The 19980-nt window shown below is 44.3% G+C and overlaps 1 protein-coding gene across 1 annotated transcript in view; it reads left to right on the forward strand.

The window, feature by feature from the left end:
- LOC109878948 (coagulation factor VIII-like) overlaps nt 1-19980 on the forward strand; it is an 84181-nt gene that overhangs the window by 16799 nt on the left and 47402 nt on the right. The window contains exons 17-23 of the mRNA XM_031789731.1: nt 111-320; nt 511-1816; nt 2824-2989; nt 3297-3527; nt 3710-3938; nt 4110-4292; nt 4532-4648. Of these exons, the coding sequence (XP_031645591.1) occupies nt 111-320; nt 511-1816; nt 2824-2989; nt 3297-3527; nt 3710-3938; nt 4110-4292; nt 4532-4648 (2442 nt within the window). The remainder of the gene's footprint in view (nt 1-110; nt 321-510; nt 1817-2823; nt 2990-3296; nt 3528-3709; nt 3939-4109; nt 4293-4531; nt 4649-19980) is intronic.

A 19980-nucleotide genomic window follows, 5' to 3' on the forward strand; every position in this document is an offset into this window, starting at 1 on the left:
GGTTTTCCTGCCTGGTTATCTTGGTTCTTGATGAAAGTGGTGACACATGTCTGCTCTGTCACCCTTTTTGTGTGCTATGTTTTTTATCTTGATCTCATTTTTGTTTACAGACGTGAATGGGATTATGTTCAATGAGCAGAGGGTCCAGGTGTGTAAGGATGACGTGACCTTCTGGCACCTGTCCAACGTGGGGACGCAGAGCGACTTCTTGTCTGTCTACTTCACAGGAAACCCCTTCATGAAGGACAACGTGTACGAGTCCGTCCTCACACTCTTCCCAATGTCCGGGGAGACCGTTACCATGGAGTCTCAGCTAATCGGTAAGGTCAAAGGTCAAATGATCCTACTGCAGTTGTATTCAGTAGGCATCAAATGGAAGAACATATTTTAAACAGGTAGGTGCTACAGGTCCATTAAGAACACAGGTTTCACTACGGTGCATCCTACTAAAACCTGACCCTGAGAGGTGTTTTCTGGAGTGTTGTGAGCTGATGTTTTTTTCATCCTCAGGTGAGTGGGAGATCAGTGCGTTCGACAGCCGCCTGAAAAGCCGTGGCATGAGCGCCCGCTACTCCGTCCTGTCTTGTAACATTGAACTGCTGGTGGACAATGAAGATGTAGAGTATGGCCTGGAGGACGTCCTGCCTGACTACGTAGACCACTTCTTCAAACCCAGATCCCTCCACCCCCAGCCACAGAACAGGACCGTACCTGTCAGAGTCTGCAGGAAGCAACCTGGCTTAAACCAGAACACAACAACACCGCAAACAGGAAATGACACAGATAACGAAGTCGCCATCGGAGAATCAGGGGACCACGGGTCTGATAACAATGTCACATTTAAGGCAGGGGACCAGAGGTCAATCTGTGAGGTCAGGTATGTGACGGTGTCGTCTGCTGATGAGGAGGCCAACCTGCTTTCCCAGGGAGGGATCCCCACAGATGTTCTGGAGCAACTGGAGAAGGACGGGGAGTGGAAGGCTTCAGAGAACCAGGAGGGAGGGGACCTGGGTGGGGAGCAGGGGGGGAACGGGAGACAGAGACGCCAGGCTGGGTTGGAGGGTGGAGAGAATGGAGAGCGCAACAAGCTGGTGGAGAATAGTGAGGAGGAGGTGCTGAAGGAGTGGAAGGGTCAGGTGTATGGGGAGGCACTAGAGCAGGAGCAGAGAGAGGAGCAGAAGGTGGAGGTGTTGGATCAGCAGGAGGAGCAGGAGGCGCAGGGTGAGGGGTTCTTAAAGGTGCAGGAGCAGAGGGAGAGGCAAAAGGGGGAGCTGGATCGAGATTCACATCCCCTAACCACCAATCATGCAGATAAGGACCCTCTACTCTTGGAGTTAGACGGATGGATGGATCTAGACCCCCTGAACAAAACTTTGGAAGATCTCCCGGATCAGCTGAAGGTGCAGCAGAAGAGGGAGGCGCAGAAGGTGGAGGTGTTGGATCAGCTGAAGGTGCAGCAGCAGAGGGAGGAGCAGAAGGTGGAGGTGTTGGATCAGCTGAAGGTAGAGGAGCAGAAAGCTGGGGATGTGCATCCCCTAAGCAACAACACTCACACAGAGCTGGACACACCTCTACTGGATTTGTTGGATCTAAACTTCTCCAATGTCTCCAATGACAACGAGACGGCTCCCAGGAACGCAGTGTCTCTGGAGTATGATGACTATAGTGAGGAAGACACTGGGACAGCCTACATAGGGACAGAGGACAACCTGGACCTGAGGGCCACAGATGGACAATACCGCAGCTACTACATCGCTGCACAGGAGATCACATGGGACTATGGGATCAGGAAACCACATCAGCTCATAAAAACAAGGTAGTGTTTGGCTTTTGTAAGTATCTGGTTTCTTGGACACTTATGCTTAGTCTTTGGGGAGCACTTCAATGGAGAATCTCAATTGAATATGCTTTTTAGTCCAGAACTAGGCTTAATCTGTGTCTGGCCCCATCTCTTTGACTATTCATTTTTGATAGATTTCTAAATAAATCCGGTTTCTGATTGATCAGCTCAGTTTAAAAGTAAAGGAAAAGCTGCTCTCTAGTAGCTCCAATGCAATCATTTACTTACCAACGTTTCAACGGCTGTCTTTTATCAGGGTATTGATCAATGGCAAGCTGTCTTTTATCAGGGTATTGATTAACGGCAAGCTCTTTTATCAGGGTATTGATCAACGGCAAGCTGTCTTTTATCAGGGTATTGATCAACGTTAAGCTGTCTTTTATCAGGGTATTGATTAACGGCAAGCTGTCTTTTATCAGGGTATTGATTAACGGCAAGCTCTTTTATCAGGGTATTGATCAACGGCAAGCTGTCTTTTATCAGGGTATTGATCAACGGCAAGCTGTCTTTTATCAGGGTATTGATCAACGTCAAGCTGTCTTTTATCAGGGTATTGATTAACGGCAAGCTGTCTTTTATCAGGGTATTGATTAACGGCAAGCTGTCTTTTATCAGGGTATTGATTAATGGCAAGCTGTCTTTTATCAGGGTATTGATTAACGGCAAGCTCTTTTATCAGGGTATTGATCAACGGCAAGCTGTCTTTTATCAGGGTATTGATCAACGTTAAGCTGTCTTTTATCAGGGTATTGATTAACGGCAAGCTGTCTTTTATCAGGGTATTGATTAACGGCAAGCTCTTTTATCAGGGTATTGATCAACGGCAAGCTGTCTTTTATCAGGGTATTGATCAACGGCAAGCTGTCTTTTATCAGGGTATTGATCAACGTCAAGCTGTCTTTTATCAGGGTATTGATTAACGGCAAGCTGTCTTTTATCAGGGTATTGATCAGCTAATCAACTTTCAACTGTTCACTCCCCAGAGAGAGGCGTATGGGAATGAGGAAGTTCCTGGCGGAATATAAGAAGGTGGTGTTCAGGGCCTACAGTGATAGAGACTTCCAGATCCCCGTCACCAGAGGAGAGCTGCAGGAACATCTGGGACTCATGGGCCCTATCATTAAAGCTGAGGTCAACGACCTCCTTACCGTGAGTGGAGATCAATGATCATCTTATTAATTCAAAGATGTTTCAAATCAATTCATATTTTAACTACTACTAACCTGGTCAAGGTGTTTCGGAGTTCTTGGTGTAGTGGCTAAGGTTCTGGACAGTTGCAGGAACCCTGGTTTTAATCCCGGTTGTGTTACCCCCTGAATTCACTGCTATATTATTTTCATGGCATCTTATCAGATTCTGTGTGTTCTGCTGTTAAACATTCACCTGATCTTAATCTTGATCCTGTTTTTAATCTTGATCCTGATCTTGATCTTGATCCTGATCTTGATCTTGACAGGTGACCTTCAAGAACATGGCGTCCAGGCCGTACTCCCTGCACCTTCATGGGGTGTATGATAAGAGCCAGGGTGATGGTCAGTCCTCCGGGGCTGGGGTGGCGGGGGTCCCTGGGGAGGCGGTCCAGCCTGGAGAGGTCAGGGTCTACACCTGGAGGATCACCAGGAAGCAGGGGCCCACCGCTGCAGAGTTTGACTGTAAGGCCGGGGCCTACTATTCTACACAGAATAAGGCAGGTGGCACTGTCAACACTTACTGTATATTACAAAGCTAGCTCATAGTTAGGCCTCATAAGTGTCTTTTATTTTCCTTAGATAGCTTACCAGTGTTTTGACATGCTTTTCCCTGCATGCACGTATTGTTCTGGCGTATTTGACTGTGTGGTTTTGTGTTCTGTTCTCACCCCTGCAACAGGAGAAGGACCTCCACTCTGGTCTGATTGGCCCCTTAGTAATCTGTAAACCAGGCACCCTCCACCCCCAACTGAACCTACAGCCCAACCTACAGGAGTACGCCCTCCTCTTCCACACCTTCGACGAGACCAAGAGCTGGTACCTGGACGAGAACATCCGTCGGTACTGCACCCCACCCTGCCAGGCCCAGAAAGATGACCCCTGGTTTCAGCTCAGCAACAAGTTCGCAGGTACAGTAGAGTTATTCAGACTCCCTCCTAATATCAATAATAGTTTCATAATAAATTAATAAAAATTGATTTCTAGTGAATTTCTCTGTTTGTTTAGGTTCATACTCATATCTGATCGATTGTTTGTGTTTGAGATTAATTTATCTGGAAAATCTTTCCATGTTGCCTTAGCCATAAACGGCTACGTGGCAGAGACACTTCCTGGTCTGACTGTAGCCCAGCACCAGCAAGTCAGGTGGCACCTGCTGAACGTCGGGGGCGACGGGGAGTATCACACCGCCCACTTCCACGGTCTGCCCTTCAGCATTCACAAGGAGCAGGAGCATCGCATGGGGGTGTACAACCTCTATCCTGGTAAACACACACACTAAGAAACACACACAACCACACAACCACAGTTACCACACACACACACAACCACAGTTACCACACACACACACACTAAGAAACACACACAACCACACAACCACAGTTACCACACACACACACAACCATAGTTACCACACACACACACACACACACACACACACAATAAAATAATAGTCAATCAAGAATGTCACCTGTCCCACCTTGGTCTCTGCCCCCCTTTCCAGGTGTGTTTGGAACAGTGGAGATGAGGCCGGCCACGGTGGGGACCTGGATGGTGGAGTGTACAGTAGGAGAGCACCAGCTGGCCGGCATGAGGGCTAAACTACTGGTCTACAACCCACGTAAGTAGCCTACCACACCTCACAACCCATGTAAGTACCACAAATCCCAACTTATGTAAGTACCACATCTTCCAACTTATGTAGGTACCACATCTCCCAACGTATGTAGGTACCACATCTCCCAACTTATGTAGATACCACATCTCCCAACTTATGTAGGTACCACATCTCCCAATGTATGTAGATACCACATCTCCCAACGTATGTAGGTACAACATCTCCCAACGTATGTAGGTACAACATCTCCCAACTTATGTAGGTACCACATCTCCCAACTTATGTAGGTGCCACATCTCCCAACTTATGTAGGTACCACATCTCCCAACTTATGCCTGTTCAGGGGCAGAACGACAGATTTGTACCTTGTCAGCTCGGGGGTTTGAACTCGCAACCTTCCGGTTACTAGTCCAACGCTCTAACCACTAGGCTACCCTGCCGCCCCTTATGTAAGTACCACAACTCCCAACTTATGTAAGTACCACAACTCCCAACTTACAGTATGTAGGTATCACAACTCCCAACTTATATAAGTACCCCAACTCCCAACTTATGTAAGTACCCCAACTCCCAACTTATATAAGTACCCCAACTCCCAACGTATGTAGGTACCACAACTCCCAACTTATGTAGGTACCACAACTCCCAACTTACAGTATGTAGGTATCACAACTCCCAACTTATGTAAGTACCCCAACTCCCAACTTATGTAAGTACCCCAACTCCCAACTTATGTAAGTACCCCAACTCCCAACTTATATAAGTACCCCAACTCCCAACGTATGTAGGTACCACAACTCCCAACTTATGTAGGTACCCCAACTCCCAACTTATGTAGGTACCACATCTCCCAACGTATGTAGGTACCACAACTCCCAACTTATGTAGGTACCACATCTCCCAACTTATGTAGGTACCACAACTCCCAACTTATGTAAGTACCCCAACTCCCAACTTATATAAGTACCCCAACTCCCAACTTATATAAGTACCCCAACTCCCAACGTATGTAGGTACCACAACTCCCAACTTATGTAGGTACCACAACTCCCAACTTATGTAAGTACCCCAACTCCCAACTTACAGTATGTAGGTATCACATCTCCCAACTTATGTAAGTACCCCAACTCCCAACTTATGTAAGTACCCCAACTCCCAACTTATATAAGTACCCCAACTCCCAACTTATATAAGTACCCCAACTCCCAACTTATGTAGGTACCACAACTCCCAACTTATGTAGGTACCACATCTCACAACTTATGTAGGTACCACATCTCACAACTTACAGTATGTAGGTACCCCAACACCCAACTTATGTAGGTACCACAACTCCCAACTTATAGTATGTAGGTACCACAACTCCCAACTTATGTAGGTACCACAACTCCCAACTTATGGAGGTACCACATCTCCCAACGTATGTAGGTACCACAACTCCCAACTTATGTAGGTACCACAACTCCCAACTTATGTAGGTACCACATCTCCCAACTTACAGTATGTAGGTACCACAACTCCCAACTTATGTAGGTACCACAACTCCCAACTTATGTAGGTACCACAACTCCCAACTTATGTAGGTACCACATCTCCCAACATATGTAGGTACCACATCTCCCAACTTATGTAGGTACCACAACTCCCAACTTACAGTATGTAGGTACCACAACTCCCAACTTATGTAGATACCACAACTCCCAACTTATGTAAGTACCACATCTCCCAACTTATGTAAGTACCACATCTCCCAACTTATGTAGGTACCACATCTCCCAACTTATGTAGGTACCACATCTCCCAACTTATGTAGATACCACATCTCCCAACTTATGTAGGTACCACATCTCCCAACGTATTTAGGTACCACATCTCCCAACTTATGTAGGTACCACATCTCCCAACTTATGTAGGTACCACATCTCCCAACTTATGTAGGTACCACATCTCCCAACTTATGTAGGTACCACATCTCCCAACTTATGTAGGTACCACATCTCCCAACTTATGTAGGTACCACATCTCCCAACTTATGTAGGTACCACATCTCCCAACTTATGTAGATACCACAACTCCCAACTTATGTAAGTACCACATCTCCCAACTTATGTAGATACCACATCTCCCAACTTATGTAAGTACCCCAACTCCCAACTTATGTAGATACCACAACTCCCAACTTTTTTATTTTATTTTATTTTACCTTTATTTAACCAGGCAAGTCAGTTAAGAACACATTCTTATTTTCAATGACGGCCTGGGAACAGTGGGTTAACAGCCTGTTCAGGGGCAGAACGACAGATTTGTACCTTGTCAACTCGGGGGTTTGAACTCGCAACCTTCCGGTTACTAGTCCAACGCTCTAACCACTAGGCTACCCTGCCGCCCCTTATGTAAGTACCACAACTCCCAACTTATGTAAGTACCACAACTCCCAACTTATATAAGTACCCCAACTCCCAACTTATGTAAGTACCCCAACTCCCAACTTATATAAGTACCCCAACTCCCAACTTATATAAGTACCCCAACTCCCAACGTATGTAGGTACCACAACTCCCAACTTATGTAGGTACCACAACTCCCAACTTATGTAAGTACCCCAACTCCCAACTTACAGTATGTAGGTATCACAACTCCCAACTTATGTAAGTACCCCAACTCCCAACTTACAGTATGTAGGTATCACAACTCCCAACTTATATAAGTACCCCAACTCCCAACTTATGTAAGTACCCCAACTTACAGTATGTAGGTACCCCAACACCCAACTTATGTAGGTACCACAACTCCCAACTTATAGTATGTAGGTACCACAACTCCCAACTTATGTAGGTACCACATCTCCCAACTTACAGTATGTAGGTACCACAACTCCCAACTTATGTAGGTACCACATCTCCCAACTTACAGTATGTAGGTACCCCAACTCCCAACTTATGTAGGTACCACAACTCCCAACTTATGTAGGTACCACATCTCCCAACTTACAGTATGTAGGTACCACAACTCCCAACTTATGTAAGTACCCCAACTCCCAACTTATGTAGGTACCACATCTCCCAACGTATGTAGGTACCACAACTCCCAACTTATGTAGGTACCACATCTCCCAACTTACAGTATGTAGGTACCACAACTCCCAACTTATGTAGGTACCACAACTCCCAACTTATGGAGGTACCACATCTCCCAACGTATGTAGGTACCACAACTCCCAACTTATGTAGGTACCACAACTCCCAACTTATGTAGGTACCACATCTCCCAACTTACAGTATGTAGGTACCACAACTCCCAACTTATGTAGGTACCACAACTCCCAACTTATGTAGGTACCACAACTCCCAACTTATGTAGGTACCACAACTCCCAACTTACAGTATGTAGGTACCACAACTCCCAACTTATGTAGGTACCACATCTCGCAACTTATGTAGGTACCACAACTCCCAATGTATGTAGGTACCACAACTCCCAACTTATGTAGGTACCACATCTCCCAACGTATGTAGGTACCACATCTCCCAACTTATGTAGGTACCACATCTCCCAACTTATGTAGGTACCACAACTCCCAACGTATGTAGGTACCACAACTCCCAACTTATGTAGGTACCACATCTCCCAACGTATGTAGGTACCACATCTCCCAACTTACAGTATGTAGGTACCACAACTCCCAACTTATGTAGATACCACAACTCCCAACTTATGTAGGTACCACAACTCCCAACTTATGTAGATACCACATCTCCCAACTTATGTAGATACCACATCTCCCAACTTATGTAGATACCACAACTCCCAACTTATGTAGGTACCACATCTCCCAACTTATGTAGATACCACAACTCCCAACTTATGTAGGTACCACATCTCCCAACTTATGTAGATACCACATCTCCCAACTTATGTAGATACCACAACTCCCAACTTATGTAGGTACCACATCTCCCAACTTACAGTATGTAGGTACCACAACTCCCAACTTATGTAGATACCACAACTCCCAACTTATGTAGATACCACATCTCCCAACTTACAGTATGTAGGTACCACAACTCCCAACTTATGTAGATACCACAACTCCCAACTTATGTAGGTAACACAACTCCCAACTTATGTAGGTACCACATCTCCCAACTTACAGTATGTAGGTACCACATCTCCCAACTTATGTAGGTACCACAACTCCCAACTTATGTAGGTACCACAACTCCCAACTTACAGTATGTAGGTACCACAACTCCCAACTTATGTAGGTACCACATCTCCCAATTTATGTAGGTACCACATCTCCCAACTTATGTAGGTACCACATCTCCCAACTTATGTAGGTACCACAACTCCCAACTTATGTAGGTACCACAACTCCCAACGTATGTAGGTACCACATCTCCCAACTTACAGTATGTAGGTACCACAACTGCCAACTTATGTAGATACCACAACTCCCAACTTATGTAGGTACCACAACTCCCAACTTATGTAGATACCACATCTCCCAACTTATGTAGATACCACATCTCCCAACTTATGTAGATACCACAACTCCCAACTTATGTAGGTACCACAACTCCCAACTTATGTAGATACCACATCTCCCAACTTATGTAGATACCACATCTCCCAACTTATGTAGATACCACAACTCCCAACTTATGTAGATACCACAACTCCCAACTTATGTAGGTACCACATCTCCCAACTTACAGTATGTAGGTACCACAACTCCCAACTTATGTAGATACCACAACTCCCAACTTATGTAGATACCACATCTCCCAACTTACAGTATGTAGGTACCACAACTCCCAACTTATGTAGATACCACAACTCCCAACTTATGTAGATACCACAACTCCCAACTTATGTAGATACCACAACTCCCAACTTATGTAGATACCACAACTCCCAACTTATGTAGGTACCACAACTCCCAACGTATGTAGGTACCACATCTCCCAACTTACAGTATGTAGGTACCACAACTCCCAACTTATGTAGGTACCACAACTCCCAACTTATGTAGGTACCACAACTCCCAACTTATGTAGGTACCACAACTCCCAACTTATGTAGGTACCACATCTCCCAACGTATGTAGGTACCACATCTCCCAACTTATGTAGGTACCCCAACTCCCAACTTATGTAGGTACCACAACTCCCAACTTACAGTATGTAGGTACCACAACTCCCAACTTATGTAGATACCACAACTCCCAACTTATGTAGGTACCACAACTCCCAACTTATGTAGATACCACATCTCCCAACTTATGTAGATACCACATCTCCCAACTTATGTAGATACCACAACTCCCAACTTATGTAGGTACCACATCTCCCAACTTATGTAGATACCACAACTCCCAACTTATGTAGGTACCACATCTCCCAACTTATGTAGATACCACATCTCCCAACTTATGTAGATACCACAACTCCCAACTTATGTAGGTACCACATCTCCCAACTTACAGTATGTAGGTACCACAACTCCCAACTTATGTAGATACCACAACTCCCAACTTATGTAGATACCACATCTCCCAACTTACAGTATGTAGGTACCACAACTCCCAACTTATGTAGATACCACAACTCCCAACTTATGTAGGTAACACAACTCCCAACTTATGTAGGTACCACATCTCCCAACTTACAGTATGTAGGTACCACAACTCCCAACTTATGTAGGTACCACAACTCCCAACTTATGTAGGTACCACAACTCCCAACTTATGTAGGTACCACATCTCCCAACGTATGTAGGTACCACATCTCCCAACTTATGTAGGTACCACAACTCCCAACTTATGTAGGTACCACAACTCCCAACTTACAGTATGCAGGTACCACAACTCCCAACTTATGTAGGTACCACATCTCCCAATTTATGTAGGTACCACATCTCCCAACTTATGTAGGTACCACATCTCCCAACTTATGTAGGTACCACAACTCCCAACTTATGTAGGTACCACAACTCCCAACGTATGTAGGTACCACATCTCCCAACTTACAGTATGTAGGTACCACAACTGCCAACTTATGTAGATACCACAACTCCCAACTTATGTAGGTACCACAACTCCCAACTTATGTAGATACCACATCTCCCAACTTATGTAGATACCACATCTCCCAACTTATGTAGATACCACAACTCCCAACTTATGTAGGTACCACAACTCCCAACTTATGTAGATACCACATCTCCCAACTTATGTAGATACCACATCTCCCAACTTATGTAGATACCACAACTCCCAACTTATGTAGATACCACAACTCCAAACTTATGTAGGTACCACATCTCCCAACTTACAGTATGTAGGTACCACAACTCCCAACTTATATAGATACCACAACTCCCAACTTATGTAGATACCACATCTCCCAACTTACAGTATGTAGGTACCACAACTCCCAACTTATGTAGATACCACAACTCCCAACTTATGTAGATACCACAACTCCCAACTTATGTAGGTACCACAACTCCCAACGTATGTAGGTACCACATCTCCCAACTTACAGTATGTAGGTACCACAACTCCCAACTTATGTAGGTACCACAACTCCCAACTTATGTAGGTACCACAACTCCCAACTTATGTAGGTACCACATCTCCCAACGTATGTAGGTACCACATCTCCCAACTTATGTAGGTACCCCAACTCCCAACTTATGTAGGTACCACAACTCCCAACTTACAGTATGTAGGTACCACAACTCCCAACTTATGTAGATACCACAACTCCCAACTTATGTAGGTACCACAACTCCCAACTTATGTAGATACCACATCTCCCAACTTATGTAGATACCACATCTCCCAACTTATGTAGATACCACAACTCCCAACTTATGTAGGTACCACATCTCCCAACTTATGTAGATACCACAACTCCCAACTTATGTAGGTACCACATCTCCCAACTTATGTAGATACCACATCTCCCAACTTATGTAGATACCACAACTCCCAACTTATGTAGGTACCACATCTCCCAACTTACAGTATGTAGGTACCACAACTCCCAACTTATGTAGATACCACAACTCCCAACTTATGTAGATACCACATCTCCCAACTTACAGTATGTAGGTACCACAACTCCCAACTTATGTAGATACCACAACTCCCAACTTATGTAGGTAACACAACTCCCAACTTATGTAGGTACCACATCTCCCAACTTACAGTATGTAGGTACCACAACTCCCAACTTATGTAGGTACCACAACTCCCAACTTATGTAGGTACCACAACTCCCAACTTATGTAGGTACCACATCTCCCAACGTATGTAGGTACCACATCTCCCAACTTATGTAGGTACCACAACTCCCAACTTATGTAGGTACCACAACTCCCAACTTACAGTATGTAGGTACCACAACTCCCAACTTATGTAGGTACCACATCTCCCAATTTATGTAGGTACCACATCTCCCAACTTATGTAGGTACCACATCTCCCAACTTATGTAGGTACCACAACTCCCAACTTATGTAGGTACCACAACTCCCAACGTATGTAGGTACCACATCTCCCAACTTACAGTATGTAGGTACCACAACTGCCAACTTATGTAGATACCACAACTCCCAACTTATGTAGGTACCACAACTCCCAACTTATGTAGATACCACATCTCCCAACTTATGTAGATACCACATCTCCCAACTTATGTAGATACCACAACTCCCAACTTATGTAGGTACCACAACTCCCAACTTATGTAGATACCACATCTCCCAACTTATGTAGATACCACATCTCCCAACTTATGTAGATACCACAACTCCCAACTTATGTAGATACCACAACTCCCAACTTATGTAGGTACCACATCTCCCAACTTACAGTATGTAGGTACCACAACTCCCAACTTATATAGATACCACAACTCCCAACTTATGTAGATACCACATCTCCCAACTTACAGTATGTAGGTACCACAACTCCCAACTTATGTAGATACCACAACTCCCAACTTATGTAGATACCACAACTCCCAACTTATGTAGGTACCACAACTCCCAACGTATGTAGGTACCACATCTCCCAACTTACAGTATGTAGGTACCACAACTCCCAACTTATGTAGGTACCACAACTCCCAACTTATGTAGGTACCACAACTCCCAACTTATGTAGGTACCACATCTCCCAACGTATGTAGGTACCACATCTCCCAACTTATGTAGGTACCCCAACTCCCAACTTATGTAGGTACCACAACTCCCAACTTACAGTATGTAGGTACCACAACTCCCAACTTATGTAGGTACCACATCTCCCAACTTATGTAGGTACCACATCTCCCAACTTATGTAGGTACCACAACTCCCAACTTATGTAGGTACCACAACTCCCAACTTATGTAGGTACCACATCTCCCAACTTATGTAGGTACCACATCTCCCAACTTATGTAGGTACCACAACTCCCAACTTATGTAGGTACCACAACTCCCAACTTATGTAGGTACCACAACTCCCAACGTATGTAGATACCACATCTCCCAACTTATGTAGATACCACATCTCCCAACTTATGTAGATACCACATCTCCCAACTTATGTAGATACCACAACTCCCAACTTATGTAGGTACCACAACTCCCAACTTATGTAGGTACCACAACTCCCAACTTATGTAGATACCACATCTCCCAACTTATGTAGGTACCACAACTCCCAACTTATGTAGGTACCACATCTCCCAACTTATGTAGATACCACATCTCCCAACTTATGTAGATACCACAACTCCCAACTTATGTAGGTACCACATCTCCCAACTTATGTAGATACCACATCTCCCAATTTATGTAGATACCACAACTCCCAACTTATGTAGGTACCACATCTCCCAACTTACAGTATGTAGGTACCACAACTCCCAACTTATGTAGATACCACAACTCCCAACTTATGTAGATACCACAACTCCCAACTTATGTAGGTACCACAACTCCCAACGTATGTAGATACCACATCTCCCAACTTATGTAGATACCACATCTCCCAACTTATGTAGATACCACATCTCCCAACTTATGTAGGTACCACAACTCCCAACTTATGTAGGTACCACATCTCCCAACTTATGTAGATACCACATCTCCCAACTTATGTAGGTACCACATCTCCCAAGTTATGTAGGTACCACATCTCCCAACTTATGTAGGTGCCACATCTCCCAACTTATGTAGGTACCACATCTCCCAACTTATGTAGGTACCACATCTCCCAACTTATGTAGGTACCACATCTCCCAACTTATGTAGATACCACATCTCCCAACTTATGTAGGTACCACATCTCCCAACTTATGTAGGTACCACAACTCCCAACTTATGTAGGTACCACATCTCCCAACTTACAGTATGTAGGTACCACAACTCCCAACTTATGTAGGTACCACAACTCCCAACTTATGTAGGTACCACAACTCCCAACTTATGTAGGTACCACATCTCCCAACGTATGTAGGTACCACAACTCCCAACTTATGTAGGTACCACAACTCCCAACTTACAGTATGTAATACCACAACTCCCAACTTATGTAGGTACCACATCTCCCAATTTATGTAGGTACCACATCTCCCATCTTATGTAGGTACCACAACTCCCAACTTATGTAAGTACCCCAACTCCCAACTTACAGTATGTAGGTATCACAACTCCCAACTTATATAAGTACCCCAACTCCCAACTTATGTAAGTACCCCAACTCCCAACTTATATAAGTACCCCAACTCCCAACTTATATAAGTACCCCAACTCCCAACGTATGTAGGTACCACAACTCCCAACTTATGTAGGTACCACAACTCCCAACTTATGTAAGTACCCCAACTCCCAACTTACAGTATGTAGGTATCACAACTCCCAACTTATGTAAGTACCCCAACTCCCAACTTACAGTATGTAGGTATCACAACTCCCAACTTATATAAGTACCCCAACTCCCAACTTATGTAAGTATCCCAACTCCCAACTTATATAAGTACCCCAACTCCCAACTTATATAAGTACCCCAACTCCCAACTTATTTAGGTACCACATCTCCCAACTTATGTAGGTACCACATCTCCCAACTTACAGTATGTAGGTACCCCAACTCCCAACTTATGTAGGTACCACAACTCCCAACTTATAGTATGTAGGTACCCCAACTCCCAACTTATGTAGGTACCACATCTCCCAACTTACAGTATGTAGGTACCACAACTCCCAACTTATGTAGGTACCACATCTCCCAACTTACAGTATGTAGGTACCCCAACTCCCAACTTATGTAGGTACCACAACTCCCAACTTATGTAGGTACCACATCTCCCAACTTACAGTATGTAGGTACCACAACTCCCAACGTATGTAAGTACCCCAACTCCCAACTTATGTAGGTACCACATCTCCCAACGTATGTAGGTACCACAACTCCCAACTTATGTAGGTACCACATCCCCCAACTTACAGTATGTAGGTACCACAACTCCCAACTTATGTAGGTACCACAACTCCCAACTTATGTAGGTACCACATCTCCCAACGTATGTAGGTACCACAACTCCCAACTTATGTAGGTACCATAACTCCCAACTTATGTAGGTACCACATCTCCCAACTTACAGTATGTAGGTACCACAACTCCCAACTTATGTAGGTACCACAACTCCCAACTTACGTAGGTACCACAACTCCCAACTTATGTAGGTACCACATCTCCCAACGTATGTAGGTACCACATCTCCCAACTTATGTAGGTACCCCAACTGCCAACTTATGTAGGTACCACATCTCCCAACTTACAGTATGTAGGTACCACAACTCCCAACTTATGTAGGTACCACATCTCCCAATTTATGTAGGTACCACATCTCCCAACTTATGTAGGTACCACATCTCCCAACTTATGTAGGTACCACAACTCCCAACTTATGCAGGTACCACAACTCCCAACGTATGTAGGTACCACAACTCCCAACTTATGTAGGTACCACATCTCCCAACGTATGTAGGTACCACATCTCCCAACTTACAGTATGTAGGTACCACAACTCCCAACTTATGTAGATACCACAACTCCCAACTTATGTAGATACCACATCTCCCAACTTATGTAGATACCACAACTCCCAACTTATGTAGGTACCACAACTCCCAACTTATGTAGATACCACATCTCCCAACTTATGTAGATACCACATCTCCCAACTTATGTAGATACCACAACTCCCAACTTATGTAGTTACCACATCTCCCAACTTATGTAGATACCACATCTCCCAACTTATGTAGATACCACAACTCCCAATTTATGTAGGTACCACATCTCCCAACTTACAGTATGTAGGTACCACAACTCCCAACTTATGTAGATACCACAACTCCCAACTTATGTAGACACCACAACTCCCAACTTATGTAGATACCACAACTCCCAACTTATGTAGGTACCACAACTCCCAACTTATGTAGGTACCACATCCCCCAACTTACAGTATGTAGGTACCACAACTCCCAACTTATGTAGGTACCACAACTCCCAACTTATGTAGGTACCACATCTCCCAACGTATGTAGGTACCACAACTCCCAACTTATGTAGGTACCATAACTCCCAACTTATGTAGGTACCACATCTCCCAACTTACAGTATGTAGGTACCACAACTCCCAACTTATGTAGGTACCACAACTCCCAACTTACGTAGGTACCACAACTCCCAACTTATGTAGGTACCACATCTCCCAACGTATGTAGGTACCACATCTCCCAACTTATGTAGGTACCCCAACTGCCAACTTATGTAGGTACCACATCTCCCAACTTACAGTATGTAGGTACCACAACTCCCAACTTATGTAGGTACCACATCTCCCAATTTATGTAGGTACCACATCTCCCAACTTATGTAGGTACCACATCTCCCAACTTATGTAGGTACCACAACTCCCAACTTATGCAGGTACCACAACTCCCAACGTATGTAGGTACCACAACTCCCAACTTATGTAGGTACCACATCTCCCAACGTATGTAGGTACCACATCTCCCAACTTACAGTATGTAGGTACCACAACTCCCAACTTATGTAGATACCACAACTCCCAACTTATGTAGATACCACATCTCCCAACTTATGTAGATACCACAACTCCCAACTTATGTAGGTACCACAACTCCCAACTTATGTAGATACCACATCTCCCAACTTATGTAGATACCACATCTCCCAACTTATGTAGATACCACAACTCCCAACTTATGTAGTTACCACATCTCCCAACTTATGTAGATACCACATCTCCCAACTTATGTAGATACCACAACTCCCAATTTATGTAGGTACCACATCTCCCAACTTACAGTATGTAGGTACCACAACTCCCAACTTATGTAGATACCACAACTCCCAACTTATGTAGACACCACAACTCCCAACTTATGTAGATACCACAACTCCCAACTTATGTAGGTACCACAACTCCCAACTTATGTAGGTACCACATCTCCCAACTTACAGTATGTAGGTACCACAACTCCCAACTTATGTAGGTACCACAACTCCCAACTTATGTAGGTACCACAACTCCCAACTTATGTAGGTACCACATCTCCCAACGTATGTAGGTACCACATCTCCCAACTTATGTAGGTACCCCAACTCCCAACTTATGTAGGTACCACAACTCCCAACTTACAGTATGTAATACCACAACTCCCAACTTATGTAGGTACCACATCTCCCAATTTATGTAGGTACCACATCTCCCAACGTATGTAGGTACCACAACTCCCAACTTATGTAAGTACCCAACTCCCAACTTACAGTATGTAGGTATCACAACTCCCAACTTATATAAGTACCCCAACTCCCAACTTATGTAAGTACCCCAACTCCCAACTTATATAAGTACCCCAACTCCCAACTTATATAAGTACCCCAACTCCCAACGTATGTAGGTACCAAACTCCCAACTTATGTAGGTACCACAACTCCCAACTTATGTAAGTACCCCAACTCCCAACTTACAGTATGTAGGTATCACAACTCCCAACTTATGTAAGTACCCCAACTCCCAACTTACAGTATGTAGGTATCACAACTCCCAACTTATATAAGTACCCCAACTCCCAACTTATATAAGTACCCCAACTCCCAATGTATGTAGGTACCACAACTCCCAACTTATGTAGGTACCCCAACTCACAACTTATGTAGGTACCATATCTCCCAACGTATGTAGGTACCACAACTCCCAACTTATGTAGGTACCACATCTCCCAACTTATGTAGGTACCACAACTCCCAACTTATGTAAGTACCCCAACTCCCAACTTATATAAGTACCCCAACTCCCAACGTATGTAGGTACCACAACTCCCAACTTATGTAGGTACCACAACTCCCAACTTATGTAAGTACCCCAACTCCCAACTTACAGTATGTAGGTATCACAACTCCCAACTTATATAAGTACCCCAACTCCCAACTTATGTAAGTACCCCAACTCCCAACTTATATAAGTACCCCAACTCCCAACTTATATAAGTACCCCAACTCCCAACGTATGTAGGTACCACAACTCCCAACTTATGTAGGTACCACATCTCCCAACTTATGTAGGTACCACATCTCCCAACTTACAGTATGTAGGTACCCCAACTCCCAACTTATGTAGGTACCACAACTCCCAACTTATAGTATGTAGGTACCCCAACTCCCAACTTATGTAGGTACCACATCTCCCACCTTACAGTATGTAGGTACCACAACTCCCAACTTATGTAGGTACCACATCTCCCAACTTACAGTATGTAGGTACCCCAACTCCCAACTTATGTAGGTACCACATCTCCCAACTTACAGTATGTAGGTACCACAACTCCCAACTTATGTAGGTACCACAACTCCCAACTTATGTAGGTACCACATCTCCCAACGTATGTAGGTACCACAACTCCCAACTTATGTAGGTACCACAACTCCCAACTTATGTAGGTACCACATCTCCCAACTTACAGTATGTAGGTACCACAACTCCCAACTTATGTAGGTACCACAACTCCCAACTTATGTAGGTACCACAACTCCCAACTTATGTAGGTACCACATCTCCCAACGTATGTAGGTACCACATCTCTCAACTTATGTAGGTACCCCAACTGCCAACTTATGTAGGTACCACAACTCCCAACTTACAGTATGTAGGTACCACAACTCCCAACTTATGTAGGTACCACATCTCCCAATTTATGTAGGTACCACATCTCCCAACTTATGTAGGTACCACATCTCCCAACTTATGTAGGTACCACAACTCCCAACTTATGCAGGTACCACAACTCCCAACGTATGTAGGTACCACAACTCCCAACTTATGTAGGTACCACATCTCCCAACGTATGTAGGTACCACATCTCCCAACTTACAGTATGTAGGTACCACAACTCCCAACTTATGTAGATACCACAACTCCCAACTTATGTAGGTACCACAACTCCCAACTTATGTAGATACCACATCTCCCAACTTATGTAGATACCACATCTCCCAACTTATGTAGATACCACAACTCCCAACTTATGTAGGGTACCACAACTCCCAACTTATGTAGATACCACAACTCCCAACTTATGTAGGTACCACATCTCCCAACTTATGTAGATACCACATCTCCCAACTTATGTAGGTACCACAACTCCCAACTTATGTAGATACCCCAACTCCCAACTTATGTAGGTACCACAACTCCCAACTTATGTAGATACCACAACTCCCAACTTATGTAGATACCACAACTCCCCAACTTATGTAGATACCACATCTCCCAACTTACAGTATGTAGGTACCACAACTCCCAACTTATGTAGGTACCACCACTCCCAACTTATGTAGGTACCACAACTCCCAACTTATGTAGGTACCACATCTCCCAACGTATGTAGGTACCACATCTCCCAACTTATGTAGGTACCCCAACTCCCAACTTATGTAGGTACCACAACTCCCAACTTACAGTATGTAGGTACCACAACTCCCAACTTATGTAGGTAGCACATCTCCCAATTTATGTAGGTACCACATCTCCCAACTTATGTAGGTACCACAACTCCCAACTTATGTAAGTACCCCAACTCCCAACTTACAGTATGTAGGTATCACAACTCCCAACTTATATAAGTACCCCAACTCCCAACTTATGTAAGTACCCCAACTCCCAACTTATATAAGTACCCCAACTCCCAACTTATATAAGTACCCCAACTCCCAACGTATGTAGGTACCACAACTCCCAAC

This window comes from Oncorhynchus kisutch, linkage group LG15 (genome assembly GCF_002021735.2).
Source record: "Oncorhynchus kisutch isolate 150728-3 linkage group LG15, Okis_V2, whole genome shotgun sequence".
Taxonomy (NCBI): Eukaryota; Metazoa; Chordata; class Actinopteri; order Salmoniformes; family Salmonidae; genus Oncorhynchus; species Oncorhynchus kisutch.